Source organism: Cetorhinus maximus, chromosome 12 (assembly GCF_964194155.1).
Source record: "Cetorhinus maximus chromosome 12, sCetMax3.hap1.1, whole genome shotgun sequence".
Lineage (NCBI taxonomy): Eukaryota > Metazoa > Chordata > Chondrichthyes > Lamniformes > Cetorhinidae > Cetorhinus > Cetorhinus maximus.
This window is the reverse complement of record NC_135890.1, coordinates 27025670-27041316: the sequence shown is the minus strand read 5'-3', so window position 1 is coordinate 27041316 and position 15647 is coordinate 27025670. Positions and strand designations below refer to the sequence as shown.

The window sequence follows — 15647 nt, the reverse complement described above, 5'->3', positions numbered from 1 at the left end:
TTTCACTGAGAGTCATAAGTCTTTGGAACTCTCTTCCTGAAAAGGTGGTGGAAGCATTGTCTTCGGATATTTTTAAGGCAGAGGTGGATAGATTCTTGGTAAGCAAGGTTATCAGTGGTTGGTGGGATGCAGATTTCAAGTTACTATCAGATCAGCCACCATCTTATGAAAGAAGGCTCGAGGGGCTGAATGGCCTACCCCTGCTCCTTGTTTGTATGAGTTAATATTTTAGGTTAGGACTTGTAAGATGAAATTAAATTCACAAATTTACTTTTGAGCAATGACAATTATTTCTTGATAAGTTTGAAGATTAATGCCACTTAACTATATTCTCTACTTACACTTGGAGTGAAACATTTAAAGTTTTTTTTAAAAACAGATGCCGATATCTGTTTCATAGCCATATAATTAACATACTTATTCTTTTTAATCAAATAAAGCCCACTTAGAAAGCTTGGTTATTAGCATTCAGAAGACCGAAAAAGTCAATCAAAACTCTCGAGTATCTCACTATTAGGACATCTATTAAAATCAGTCATAAATTACTATGATTAAAGAATGGAAGAAGGTAAATTTATTTGAACAGCCAATGCAAAAAGCTATAACCAGCATTTTCAAGGATCAATGTACAGAGAAAAACACATTTGTACTGGTTTTGATTTTGCCACAAGCTACATTTTTTTGTAAAAAAAATGCAGCTGATGAAAAATTAGCATTTAATTTGTCTGTTCAAGCATTAGGATTAACAAAGATCTGAATTAATTGCTCTTGCTCAGATTAATCAAGCACCGTAAAATGTGACTTTTGTCAAAGACTATTTACAAATAAGCAAATAATAACACAATTTAATTGTGAAACATCTTATGTCACATTAAAAACTGCCCTCGTTTATTTTTGAACCTTTATTTATTTACTTGACAAAAAGTAAAATGTACAAAAACATTATTTTGTTTCTTTCAGGGACTCATTAGTTAGTAAGCTATTTCATATTAAGTGACAAGTACTGAAAATTCTATTACACAAATACGACAAAGCATTTGTCCATTTTAATCAAAAAAAACAATAAAACAAGCTAATTTGTTTTAAGATCTTTACTTACAGGTCAATATATTGTAAAATACAGGTTTGTGTGACTGATAGTCCTCTTATCCCAGATGCACAAAAGCACAAACAAGATGCTCACATGATGTTAACAGGATTGCATACTGTTCGAAGGCACTTACTAAATTCAAGGCCAAATGAACAACAGATCAAAGTGGGATTGGTTATTAACAGCATATAATATAAAAATATCCTTTTGCTTACAATTTACAAATGTATTATTACAATCTCAACCCCTGTTAAACTGCAATATCCTGCTCATTTCCAGTAGTTAAGAACGCCTGAAAGAATATTCTTCTATAATTTCAGGGCAAATAATTTACAAAAAATGGTACACAAGGAGGTTTAGATCATGCACAGATTTCTTACATCTTCTGTTAAGAATATTTAATACCTGCAACATTGTCAATTATATACCTACCTGCCCTGTACATATATAAAAGAATAATGCACATAATAGTTTCTGGAGGTTAGCAAAGAATAATTGTCCACAGACTCACTATTTATACTTACTATATTACTATACAATCCTACAAGCAGTGTAACAAATTCCCCGAAAAAATTAAGGCCTGTAATACTTTACTGTTTTTTTAAAGTCTTAATACTTAAGTGTGAAATAAGGCAGGTAAAAATGGTCCCAGCAAAGAGATATTTAGCACCGGAATCCACACCCTTGGAAGGTTTTTTTTTAGCAAGTTACAATAGATGTAAAGTGTGTACCATTTTGTAACTGAGAAGACATCTAAATTGCTCTTGCTTTTTGTTAGTAAAGAAAGATTGTTTTTAGTGAGTGTGAATAATTTTTCTACTTTTCAGTCCTTTCGTGGCACTTGAAGGGAGACACTCCAGTATTATGGTCCATTTGAATTTCTGCTTTATCATGTCCACTCAGGAGGAGGATCTCTTGGCCCTCTCGGTTTTGTATAACGATTATTGAATCCTACAAATTAGAGAAACGCGAACCGTTATTTGCAATTTGTTAAATCAAAGTTTTAAAATAGACATGTTTATTTATACAGAGCAAAATACAATTATGTAACACACTTACAATTTATACCATTTACATTCTATAATAGGGAAATAACAATTTTAATTCTGAGTAGGAGATACAATGGGAAATATTCAATTTATTTGTTTTTAAGATTATGAACCCTATTAATGAGGATTCATTACATCTGACACACAAGCAGTGCAGTTTCAAAAATATGAACATAAGGGCTTAGAAATTCAATTGTATCCATTTTCAGGTATGCAGGGTTGAAGGCACGAGCTGCACGTGACTATTCTTGTAGGTGCAGGGGCCATGTGAAATTGTTGCCAGGATCTCATTATAATGAGACAGGCCTACCCACTCTTCTTATTGACAATATGCCTGTTTGGGGTGGGTAGGAAAGTAGGGGTCGAAAACACCTCTAAAAGGGAAAGTGCATTCTGGTTGTAAACAAGAGGGAACACTTCGAAGGGGGAAATGGCTGCAAGAATTTTTGATCAGGGGAACAATTCTCAGATTGTATTTCTAGACTAAGAGTTTTAGTCCAAAATTAGACTCAACAAGACTTGCCTTTTTGTAGATCAACCTTCCCTACTCACCTTCTCACCAGATCTGTCAATGTAACCACATATAATCAACTTTATACAATCCACTTCCATGCACTTCCCTAGTGATTTAAGACTAATTTTTGTTCAAATAGCCTAATGTGTCGACATTGTGCAACATTTTGATGTACATTACACTGAGGTTTATGGCAAAACTAATTTTATTTAAATAGATTTTTAAAAACAAATAATTGTTCCAATGGGCATTGCTGAGCCAAACAACTGGCAAAGTTGCTCATTTGATTGCTAACCAAAATCAAATAAACCGACTTCAAGTGATAGTAAAAATGTTACAATACGTCTCCGCAGCTCAAAGTTAGAGAGGGAAGGGAGGTGGCGCAAGGAGATTGATTTTCTGCAACATTTGTTGGCAGTGCATGATCACAGGGTTTGGATGCAATGCTCTCCACAGTTATTGGCTGCCAACACTATTTTGAGCTCAAAGAACAGACACGTAGGAGCAGCAAAGAACTACAGCTCAGCAAGACACTATATGCAAGAGAGAATGGTAAGACGGAGGATGTGAAAAAATAAATTTGGCATAGGTTAAAGTCCTTTTTACAAACACATTAAAATTTGATAACTGGTAAAAATAAACAATTTTTCTAGAAGTTTGCTAATAGAAAACATAACTAATGTTTATTGAAAATCTAGGTAAAATTTTGCTCTTAGATTTCTTTTGAATACATAAATTCAAACAGAGGTATTTAACAACTCAAACTGCATTGATTTATTTCTTAAATAGGACCAATACATTTGTGAATGTATTTTTCTTTGTTTAATTTTTTTTGTTCAATAACTAGTCATAAATTCCTTTAACTTTTTCCTCTTCGATCCTATTTATTCTTTTTAAATGGGATTGTCTACAAATTTTAGGGAAACACTACTAGGCTAACCTTTCATATGCTCATTGAATACACTACTTTTATTATACTCTTGGGAGGGCATTTCTGAAAAACACAACTATGGATGCCACAATTTATTTTTTTTATTTAAAGTGATTCTGCATTATCTCATCACTGCAGTACAACCATCACAATCATGTTAAACATATTATGAAAAAACAATGAAAAAAAAAGGAGTTAGAGGGTGGAAATGCAATAAAGTGGCAAAGAAAGAGAGAAGGAAAATTACCATGCCGATGCAAATGCAACAGCAAATCAAAGGGCAGACTGAAATATAAGATGTTGTTAAAGAAAAGTTAACAGACTTGGTACCTAAAAATTCAAGTGCAAGTGAGAAATTCACACGTGCCATGAAATTGAATAAGTTAACATTTATTTCAGACAATTGAGTTTCTAAACTGTTGGCAACTTGTACAATCTATGACAATCAGAATTTATAGGAACAAGAAACTGAAAATACAGAACTTTTTAGGTGTGATTTGGAATTAGATTATTGTGGCAGGCTAAGAACAAGGGTTTCAATTAGATTTTCATTATAGTAGCAGCACGCCTTTTAAAAACAAATACTGGAATTGTTTAGGCATTTCACAAAGGTTAATCTGATTTTAACAGCAAATGCTAAAAATATTAAATGGGCAGGAATGACTTGGAGTTACTGAACCCAATAGTACATGGGCACCGAATTAAAGCATCTTGGGTCAACTGGATCAATTATTATTTCAGTTCTCTGACACACTAGGAATTAATAAATTCTTCCAAGCTGTTAACCGTAAAAGGTATATTGCTTAAACTATGTTCAAAGGCAATTAATAGAAATGGGGTGTTGTTTTGCAACGGCTTTTTTTTAAAAAAGGGCAAGGTTTCATTTAAAGAAAAAAGGTTCAACAGCCTTAAAAAGTAAAATCAACCATGACCAATATAGTAAAATAGAAAATTGAGAAATACATGTAGTATCTTCCTTTACAAAAACAAAAAATACCCGGAAAAACTCAGCAGGTCTGGCAGCATCTGCGGAGAGGAACACAGCTAACGTTTCAAGTCCATATGACTTCTGTTGAAGAGTCATACGGACTCGAAACGTTAGCTGTGTTCCTATCAGCAGATGCTGCCAGAACTGCTGAGTTTTTCTGGGTATTTTTGTTTTTGTTTTTGATTTCCGGCATCCGCAGGTTTTTGCTTTTATCTTAGTATCTTCCTTTGCCGTTTAACTCATAGGACCAGAACAGCCCCCAGACCTGAATAGCCACAACAAAATCACCCCCCACCCAACTTAAAAAAAGCCAATCTGACTTTGTTTACCTCCAGTTCAGGTTCAGGAGCCAACTTGAAGGGTGCCCAAGTAATGGAGAGATTACTGTTAACATGCTTTTGTCCTGTTGGTGAAATTTGGACAGCAGCACTTTCTGAATGTTTAAGACCACAATACAAATTTAGCACTTCACCTTATTTTAGTTTAGGGCTTTTACTCTCCACATCACTGTCTAGCCAGCCTATTTTCGATTAAACAATGACAAAATAGTTCAATGCCAGCTGCTTTGATAGGATTATGGGATTTGACTTTCTCTCCTCTGCACCCAGCCCCCAACCCTCCCCCATCCAAAGTCACTCACCTCCAGACATTTTTATATCTAAGTGTTGGGGCATTGACAATGAAGGTCCTTACCTGATTTTTGGAGACAGGATACAAGGACAGTTCTCAGCATGCTCATTTTCGAAAGGAAACCACTGTCTGATAAGAGGAGGTCATTTATGAAGTTTGGTTTAAGTCTAACAAAGCAATTTTAATTTTAGGTGACAGGTGTTAATAGGATACAAGCATGCATGCATGCATGTATGGTTTTCTGGGACATCCACTTTCAAAATAAAACAAAAATCAGAGTCATGGTTTGCTAAAAAACACAAAAGTACCAAGATGTTAACAAAACACATGATCAGGAAACATGGAGTGTTCCCAGTATGTTTGTATTTGAAGACACCCAATATCAAACCCAATTACATTAGTTAAACTAGGAAGCGTTAGTAAGGTGAGAAGAGAAAACAGGTCAGCATGTCCTACATATTGATGTGTGTATATAAATAAAACAATTAACTTCACTCCACAGCCCTACCCTTTACGTGATGTACCACTTGATATAGTTCTTCCGTAGTTGGAAACTGCAGACATTCTACATATCATGCAGACCTCTGAAAATCTGTTTCTGTTTTAGATCTAAAAGCTGCACAAGCTTAACAATATTTCATTAGTGTATTTTGTGGGTAAACACAATACTCTTGCTTGGAAACTCAGTCACAAGAAGTCTCAATGACAATAAGGCCCAAAAAGCTGTAAGCACAAATAAACAATGTCCAATATGCTTCAGCAGTAGTGCAGTATTTTATCAATCTCCCATTACAGGTCTAGAATTAATTCCGTTTCAATGGAGGCAGAGTTTAACAATGCTCATTAAGGCTCCTTAGCACCTTCCAAACCCACGACCACTACCATCTAGAAGGACTAGGCAGCAGATACATGGGAACACCACTACCTGGAAGTTCCCCTCCAAGCCACTCACCATCCTGACTTGGAAATATATCTCCGTTCCTTCACTGTTGCTAGGTCAAAATCCTAGAACTCCCTCCCTAACAGCACTGTGGGTGTACCTATACCACAGGGACTGCAGCAGATCAAGGCAGCAGCTCACCACCACCTTCTCAAGGGCAATTAGGGATAGGCAATACATGCTGGCTTAGCCAGTAATGCCCACATCCCATAAGTGAATTAAAAAAAAGAAACTTGAACTACTCTATTATCATCATAGTCCATAAAGGAGCTTTATTCTTGCTGAGCATGGATACGTTGTTCTTCTATTAGCATGAAACTAGTAACTTTGAGATAGCTGACAGCTGAGGGAAAAAAAACAAGCATGAAATAAAATTTTTTTAAAGTGCTTTGCATGTCAATAGACAACATCCACCTTTCTGTTTTAATGGTATCTTAACGACAATACAAACTAATCATGGAGGTCAGCATTCAGTATGACCATTTTTGCAAGGAACCCCCATGTTTAATGAGAACACAATGAGGAAATTTGATCGAACCATTATCATTTGGCATGAAAAGTTAGTGTCATGAATGTACATGAACACATGTTACATGACGTAGTGTCTTTTGAGTTAAAACACCACATACAAATTAGGATTTGCTACAATCAACTGAAAGGTTAAATAACATTCAAGGAGACTTTCCCTTTAAAAACAGGATGCCAAGAATCTTTAGCAAGAGTTGGGGCAGTCAGGCAGCAGGCTTCAGCAACTTCAAATACCCGAAATAAGGGGTTTAATTTACAACAACAACAACATTCACACAATTCAAGGGAACAAAATCTTGAGTTTCTTTTAACTATCTACTCTCTGAAAAAGATCCATTTCTTGACCTTCTACAATTGTGCTTTGATTTTCAGTCCATCCGTCTTTTCCAGACAATGTCTAGCGAATAGATGAAGGGCAGATATAGCACAGCAAGTCTCAGAGCCTTGAAACAATGACAGACTTGGTAAAGCAGGTTAGAATATACTTGGCAGCCAGGAAAGCCTCAAATTGTCAAATATAAGATGTTTACCCATTGTTGCTAAGTAGCACAACTGCCACATGGTGAGTGCAACAATGTTGTTTATCCAATCTGTGAACTTTTCTGATTCCAGCAACACTGGATCAATTATGTATGTTCATATGCACAGAGTTTTAGCCTTAAATTTTGATAAAGATCTAACAGTATTTCCTAAGCCAATCACTTTTTTTCTTCCCAATAGAATAAGGGAACAAAACGCATTGCATGTTATTCTTTGGTAAGACAACCACTGGAGAAGATTCAGAGTTCCTTCCATTTGCACCACAGTCACTACGTTGTCCAAGATGCAGAGGGCTTCTCTTAAGTCTGCGAGACAGCTACCAAAGGCTATTTACATCCTTTCACTCACCCAGTATTAGTGTGTTGATCTGACAGACATTTTCATGCTGCCTTCAGCCTTTTCATATACGAAGATTGAGAAAATGGGAAGAATGTTATATCACTGACTATAGATCAGATTTATCATGTGCAAATTTCCTTTCCAACCTATGACTTTACTCTCCTCTTCACCTGGTACTGCTGGAATTAGATAGGTTAAAAAAATGTGCATTACATTGTTCACGTCATTTTACGTCCTTAAATCATTCTAAGGACATAACCCAGAACAAAGCTTCATATACAAATACATAGATTAAGGTGGCACAAGGCACACATTACTTGCCTGTAATTCTAATTCCACCATTGTGGGTCACAGCAAATCCTAATTTTATGTGCATGTTTAACAAATAAACAAGAATATGGCTGCACAGGGGTGGGGCAAGGGGAAAGAGAGCAGGCTTTAGTAATCAACGATGTCAGTGCTGGTAATGGAACATCTTATAGTTCCTTTTATAATGACAGCATCATGTACGCCAGTCAAATTTATAACAGATTACATACAGTATAAACACTGTTCCAACACCATTTCTTCCACATTGATCTGATTTTCCCTTCATTACTCAAGCTAATCATTTTACAATCTAAGAATATCAAATGAACTGGGTTGTTTCATTTGGTAGATTAGTATTACTTGAAAATGGATTAAGACTATGTAAGTCACTTCACCCTTGCAGCCAGAGATCCATCACTCTGGCACTTCCATAAGATGAAGGCACAATGTTGAAACTCTCTGTGCCAATCAATATTCAGTTATATTTGTTTTACACATTTACAGGTTAAATGACTTTCATCCTCAAAAGGGCTATGAAGCTTAAAAATATTAAATTTGGTTCCAAAATATTGAATATTTTTGATGTTATAGTGTTAATAAATATTTAGACAGGAATAGTTTCTAGTCTCTACCTTGTAAGTGCTTACCTTAAGTATTTGATTCAAAAACTTTAAATTTAGAATTCAACTTTTTTTTAAAGTTAATGAAGTAACAGAACCCTTGATGAATTCCTTAACAATTTCTAATTTAAACATATTGTAGTGTTATGATGGCAACAATGTGCTAAACTGGGGGTGATTGATTGTGGTTTTGGTCCTGCAATTTCTCAGAGCAGGTCCCTCACCTTAGCTGAAGAGCCATAGAAAAAAGGCACATATTTCTTCCCCCCCCAAGTGCAGGGGAAGAAATAATAGAGGCCCAGTTACTACAACCCAACTTGTACAACCCCAGTGCTCTTCTGTATAAATGCTGTTCTGGAAGCAACTTACCTGACTGCCCTAACAGGAGATGGTGATTGATTGGGAAGACAAAAATACTGTAAACAAAAAGTACTCTTTTTATCTTTGTACATTTTTTGGGCAAGGGTGTGGTGGTTGCAGGCAGGGTCATGCTTAAATTAACAGCTAACAACGAAATGTAAAGTCTCAGCATTGCAAGTATAATTTAATGAACTTACAATTTAAATGATTGCTCAACCAAAGTTGAAGGACTGCAAATATTACTGTATCCTTATAAAATTACACATACCCACCTAAATCTGAACCACGCTCTCTTCGTTTTGTGTTTGTTTCTGAGGTTTGGCCTACCTCACCCCTTGTAGCAGTAGTTACTAATCCTGAATCACCCAATGGTCTCCCGCTATCCCGTGTTTCAGGAGTATCTGAAATAAAATGCATGCACGATAAATTAAATCTAAGAAACTAATTCCAAGCATAAAAATCAAACCTCAGTTTCAAAATTGGGTTCAGTTAATTAGTAAAGTCCTTCAAACAACAGTACAGTCGTGTACAATTAAACCAAAGTCCAGCCGTTGAGGTTCACAACCAATCTATATAATACATCTGAACAAAACTACTCTGAAGTGACAGTAATTTCCAGTTCTCCAGCATTATGTTGAATATGACAAAGCTTGGACAAGCTGCAGGACACATTTGTAGCTGTCAAATTATTGCTTTTAAAATCTAGAAAGCATAATTACTTCCCAATACCTCTCTAAGACTGTGTGCAGTACTGATCTGACTGACACAATACTGTCACTGGGAAGTCCTGGCTGTTTGGCAATGGACATGGGAATTAGCAGCACCGCATTCAAAAGATCAAATTTATATCTGAAGGTGATTGACCTTCATTAGTTAATTTCTTTATCTTTGTTTCCATCTATATCTCTATCCTGTCTCAACATTATTTTCATCACTTCTTTAGTTCAAAATTCTTGGCTTAAATCTATTTGATTCTGGTTTTTTGCATCTCTCAGCTTCCTGCACATTCTATTTAGCATTTGTTCTAAAGGTGGCAGAGAGAGAGAGAGAAAGTAAGTTACATTAGAAGGACAATGCTTACACATTACTCATTATCCAAATTAATTCATATCTGCATGATTAAGTATCTCAGCTGGAACTAATACTTGCTAAATTGAACTGGGATAGGCCACAATGCAAAAAAAATGATAAGCAAGAGGTTGTCATGGTAGCCACTGGCTCAAACAAAGGAATTTCAATAGGACCACATTCATGTTTTCATGATAAAAGCAAAATACTGCGAATGCTGGAAAACTTAAACAAAAACAGAAAATGCTGGAAAAACTCAACAGGTCTAGCAGCATCTGTGGAGAGAGAAACAGAGTTGATGTTTTGAGTCCGTATGACCCTTCTGAGCTGAAGAGAAGTGGAGATGTGATCAAATTTATACTGTTAAAGCGGGGTGGGGCAGGTGGAGCTGGATAGAAGGCCAGCGATAGGTGTGAACAAAGGAGAGATTGACAAAGATGTCATGAACTAAAGGACAAAGGGAATGTTAATGGTTGTGGTTAGTGCTAATGAAGGTAAGAAAGCAAAGTACGATAATAGCAGAACAAGGCAGGTATTATGTGAAAGAACATCATGGAACAAGTAACAGATGGCCCTGATGGGAATGGGGTGGGGGGGGTGGGCAGTGGTGGGGGGAAAAAAGGATAGAAAATGGGATGGAAGGGGGGATAAAAACACACATAAGTGAATAAAACTAGAAATTGAAATGGATAAAAAATAAAAATGAATGTAGAAAAAAGGGGATTAAAAAAGGGGGTGAGGATGGAGGAGAGAGTTCATGGTCTGAAGTTGTTGAACTCAATGTTAAGTCCAAAAGGCTGTAAAGTACCTAGTCGGAAGATGAGGTGCTGTTCCTCCAGTTTGCGTTGGGCTTCACTGGAACACTGCAGCAGGCCAAGGATGGATACGTGGGCATGAGAGCAGGATGGTGTGTTGAAATAGCAAGCGACCAGTAGGTCTGGGTCATGCTTGCGGACAGACCGGAGGCGTTCACCCAGTCTGCGTTTGGTCTCCCTGATGTAGAGGAGACCATATTGGGAGCAGCAGATGCAGTGGACCAAACTGAAGGAGGTGCAAGTGAAGCGCTGCTTCACCTAAAAGGAGTGTTTGGGCACTTAGATGGTGAGGAGGGAGGAGGTAAAGGGGCAGGCGTTGCACCTTCTGCGATTGCATGGGTAGGTGCCATGGGAAAGGGATGAGGTGTTTGAGGGGGGGTGATGGAGGAGTGGACCAGGGTGTCCTGGAGGGTTTAGTTGCTACAGAATACTGACAGGGGGGTGTGAGGGGAAGATGTGTTTGGTGGTGGAGTTGGCGGTAATGGCAAAGGATGATCCTTTGAATGCAGAGGCTGGTAGGGTGAAAAGTGAGGACAAGGGGGACCCTATCATGGTTTTGGGAGGGAGGTGAAGATGTGAGGGCAGAGGCACGGGAGATGGGTCGGACATGGTTGAGGGCCCTGTCAACCACCGTTGAGGGCAACCTCGGTTGAGGAAGGAGGAAGACATGTCAGAAGTGCCATTTTAGAAAGTGGCATCATCGGAATAGATACGATGGAGGCGAAGGAACTGAGAGAATGGGATGGAGTCCTTACAGGAAGCAGGGTGTGAGGAACTATAGTCGAGGTAGCTGTGGGAGTTGGTGGGCTTGTATTGAATATTGCTGGATAGTCTATCACCAGAAATGGAGACAGGTGCGCTACACCCGCCCCTTTACCTCCTCACCGTCCAAGGGCCCAAACACTCCTTTCAAGTGAAGCAGCCCTTCGCTTGCACTTCCTTCAATTTGGTCTACTGCATCCACTGCTCCCAATGTGGTCTCCTCTACAACGGGGAAACCGACGCAGACTGGGTGACCACGTTGTGGAACACCTCCGATCTGTCCGCAAGCATGACCCTAACCTACATAGGTTGCTTGCCATTTCAACACACCATTCTGCTCTCATGTCCACATGTCCGTCCTTGGCCTGCTGCAATGTTCCAGTGAAGCCCAACGCAAACTGGAGGAACAGCACCTCATCTTCCGATTAGGTACTTTACAGCCTTCTGGACTTAACATTGAGTTCAACAACTTCAGACCATAAGCTCTCTCCTCCATCCTCACCCCTTTTAATCCCCTTTTTTCTACATTTTTTATCCATTTCAAATTTTTAGTTTTATTCATTTATCTGTGGTTTTATCCCCTCTTCTATCCCATTTTCTATCTTTTTTCCCCCCACCACTGCTCCCTCCCCCCATCCCATCCCCTACAGGGCCATCTGTTCCATGATATTCTTTCACACAATGCTACCCTTGTTCTGCCATTATCACACTCTGCTATCTTATCTTTATGCCACTATCAGCACTTCTTTTTAGCACTAACCACTACCATTAACACTCCCTTTGTCCTTTAGTTCATGGCATTTTTGTCAATCCCTCCTGTGTCCCCAGCTATCGCTGGCCTTCTATCCAGCTCCACCTGCCCCACCCCCCTTTAACACTATAAATTTCATCACATTTCCATTTCTCTTCAGCTCTGAAGAAGGGTCATACGGACTCGAAACGTTAACTCTATTTCTCTCTCCACAGGTGCTGCTAGACCTGCTGAGTTTTTCCAGCATTTTCTGTTTTTGTTTCATATTTTCATGATTTGGAAGTTAAGTGGACGTTCCAAATCATGCTGTGCAAAGACACAGCAAACAAATTAATTTAGTTTTATATGCACTTCTACAGCTAACTAGTAAAGCTTATCCACCTGGTAAGCGGCCATTTAACTGATTTCCTTAACTATATTGCAGAAAACGTCAATTTTCAATTGTGTTTCAAGAAGGGAAAATAAATGGATGCACATGGTTGCTCAACATGTATCTCAGGTTCTTGGAAAAGATGATTTTGCTCACAGTTTCACTCTCCTGGATGGGCAATTTCAGGGACACACCTAACATGGCAGATATTTTGCTGAAACATTTTAAGTCATGATGAAAACTGGTCTACAGAATTTTCAGCAAACCATATCAGAAAATAGTGGCACTTGAAAAGATAAGTGAGATGAATGTAAGTATCCAAATCATGAGGCACCTTCAAAAGAAGCCCACTAAACAAGCTGCTATTATTGAAGTAGTAGTCAAAAGTGCAGGAAAAAAAGTTGTTCACAAGTGGAAGTTGGCCTTAATGTTCAAGGGTATATAATTTATTTCTACAAGTCTTAATCTAAACTAGTCCAAAAAAATAGTTCAATATTGGAGACAGCATCCAATGCATACTTTGGATACATGGCCGTAGTGTGTAGTTATTTCAAGATACTCTGCAGCAGGCCATAATGCATAAAATTAGCAAATGCTAGTAATACAGAGTGGGCCAGAAAATATATGTTAATACTTCACAAAACTGATCAGAATTTCCTCAATTAAAGGTAGAGAATGTAGAGACATGACAGAAGTGTAGCATGCTTGGGAGAAACAGGTGACTTTGGACTCAAGGCTTTCATCACTCCCAGCCACGAGGGGTTTCCTCACCTCATGGTTGGGTCTGTGTTTTTGTTTACTCATTCACAAGATGTGAGCGTCACTGACAAGTCCAGAATTTATTGCCCATCCTTAATCACACAAGAGACGATGGTGAGCAGACTCCTTGCACCACCGCTGTCCGTCTGGTGAAAGTACTATTAGGTCGACAATCCCAGGATTTTGATCCAGCAACAATATATTTCTAAGTCAAGATAGTGTGTGACTTGGAGGGGATCTTGTAGTTGGTGATGTCCCCACCAACCTGCTGCCCTTGTCCTTATTGGTGGTAGAGGTCATGGGTTTGGAAGGTACTGTTGAAAAAGCCTTGAAGAGTGCTGAATGCATCTTGTAGATGGTACATACTGCAGCCACGTTGCACTATTGGTGGAGGGAGTGAATGGTTACGGTGGTTAAATGGGTGTCACTCAAGCAGGCTGATTTGTTCTGGACAGTATCGAACTTCTTCAGTGTTGTTGGAGCGGCACCCATCCAAGCAAATGGAGAGTATTCCACCGCAGTCCTAACCTTGTGCCTTGTAGATGGTGGAAAGGCTTTGGGGAGTCAGGTGAATCACTCACATCAGAACTGCTCCTATAGTGATAGTATTCATGTGACTGGTCAATGATGACTCATAGAATGCTGCTGGTGGGGGATTCAATTATGGTAATGCCATATAGAAGACTAATTGATGGAGAATGACTGCTATGATTACTCAGCCAGGGTCTGGGAGAGGTAGGCACAGAAGATACCAGGGCTCGTGCCTCTAGGGAGGCCCACTGGCCAAACAGCTTGTCAATTTGGATGGTCAGTGGCTAAAGCAGCCAATCAGGCATGTATCCGTCCCAATTGACAGGCTCATCGGCCAATGATTGCCGTTATTTTGAAAAACGGCGCTCATTGGCTGGGTTGTAGGATGCGCCAGATTCCCCAGTCCCTCACCTACCTCATAGACTTCTGTTTGGACCTTATTGCCATTGAGTATGCATGCGAGCAAGCGCACATGCAATTGAGTGCAAGAGTGAGAACCTGAGACTGGAAGTGAACCGGACACACACGCACATTGCTCATGTAGGGATACACATCCACCCCCTCCCCCCTAGTCAAAAGCCTATCTACATAACGGGTGGAGAGAGGGGGAAACCCAGGCTGAAAGGTAACCCCCTCCAACCCCCTCTTTCATAGGAATTTCAGCTTGGCCAGCTCAGAGTATGCACCACCAGAGGCAAACGCATGGTCAGCATTAATTTACCCAACTCTTTAGCTTGGCCTGAACCTGGTGACCAGGGCTTGGGGCCTAGTCTGTATCTCTCTCTAGTTCTGCTTAAGTGAAAAGGCAAAAAAGATTTAATTAGCTAGCTCTGCTGCTTGGCACTTTTTAAAAGATCCTTTTCGTTAAGTACTAATTTTTAAAAATGATCAATTTATTGCTTTGACGTTGATTTTATTTTGGCTCAGCAAGTTATATGTTTTCTTCATACCTTAACGTTTTTTTTAAAATTAACGTTTAATGTTGTGACAAACCAAATCTCAGGCAGCTGCTGCTGGGTTTCTTGAAGGGAAATAGGAGGCTCGCAAGAACTCCAATTACTTTTTGGAGGGCTGTCAAAAAAGGGTTTTTTTGCTCTAATAGAAACAGGAAATATTAGAAATGCTCAGCACGTCTGGTGGCATCTGTGCAGAGAGAAACAGAGGTCAGTGACCCTTCGTTCAGAACTAGTGCAGATTGTGGATCTGAAGCATTGATTCGGTTTCTCTCTTTCCACAGATGTAGCCTGGCCTGCTGAGTATTTCCAGCATTTTCTTCTTACATTTCAGATTTCCAACACCTGCAGTACTTTTCTCTCCCATTTTATGCTCCATGCTGGACATTTGTAAGTGCGGTTAGTTTCAATTTAAAATGAAAAAATATTTATCACCCAGCGTAAAAGTGTATTTTTTCGGTTAAGAAAGCCCATCTGTGTGGATAGAAATGGCGTATGATTACAGGTGAATTGACTGGTGCTCATTTGATAGAAGCTTTTGCCATTTTTAAACTTAGAAATAAAACCAGGAGTCATGCACCAATAAAATATGTCACTGTTAGTTCAAGATATTCTTAATTATACACAGGATGGTTGTTTAAGTCTTTTGGATGCTGCTGTCCGGCTATTGCATTGGGCCAGGTTCAAAGAAGTAGACCTGGTTGCATAATACAAACGACCCAAGTTGTGTGTAATTTTCAGACAATGCCATGGTTGTAAAATGTACCACACTGAAACTTGAGCTTTTGATGGGCTTTATA

General features: G+C 38.8%; 1 protein-coding gene across 6 annotated transcripts in view; it reads right to left on the bottom strand.

The window, feature by feature from the left end:
- Window positions 1–887: 887 nt before the first annotated feature.
- LOC144687324 (tyrosine-protein phosphatase non-receptor type 12-like) overlaps window positions 888–15647 on the bottom strand; it is a 113503-nt gene continuing 98743 nt past the window's right edge. For 4 of the 6 annotated variants that reach the window (XM_078553276.1, XM_078553275.1, XM_078553274.1 and 1 more), the window contains 3 exons: window positions 9111–9239; window positions 5266–5331; window positions 888–2041 (listed from right to left, as the gene is read on the bottom strand). In XM_078553276.1, coding sequence (XP_078409402.1) covers window positions 1980–2041; window positions 5266–5331; window positions 9111–9239 — 257 coding nt within the window. In that variant the 3' untranslated portion in view covers window positions 888–1979. The remainder of the gene's footprint in view (window positions 2042–5265; window positions 5332–9110; window positions 9240–15647) is intronic. The other 2 variants (XM_078553279.1, XM_078553280.1) reach the window with 1 other exon arrangement.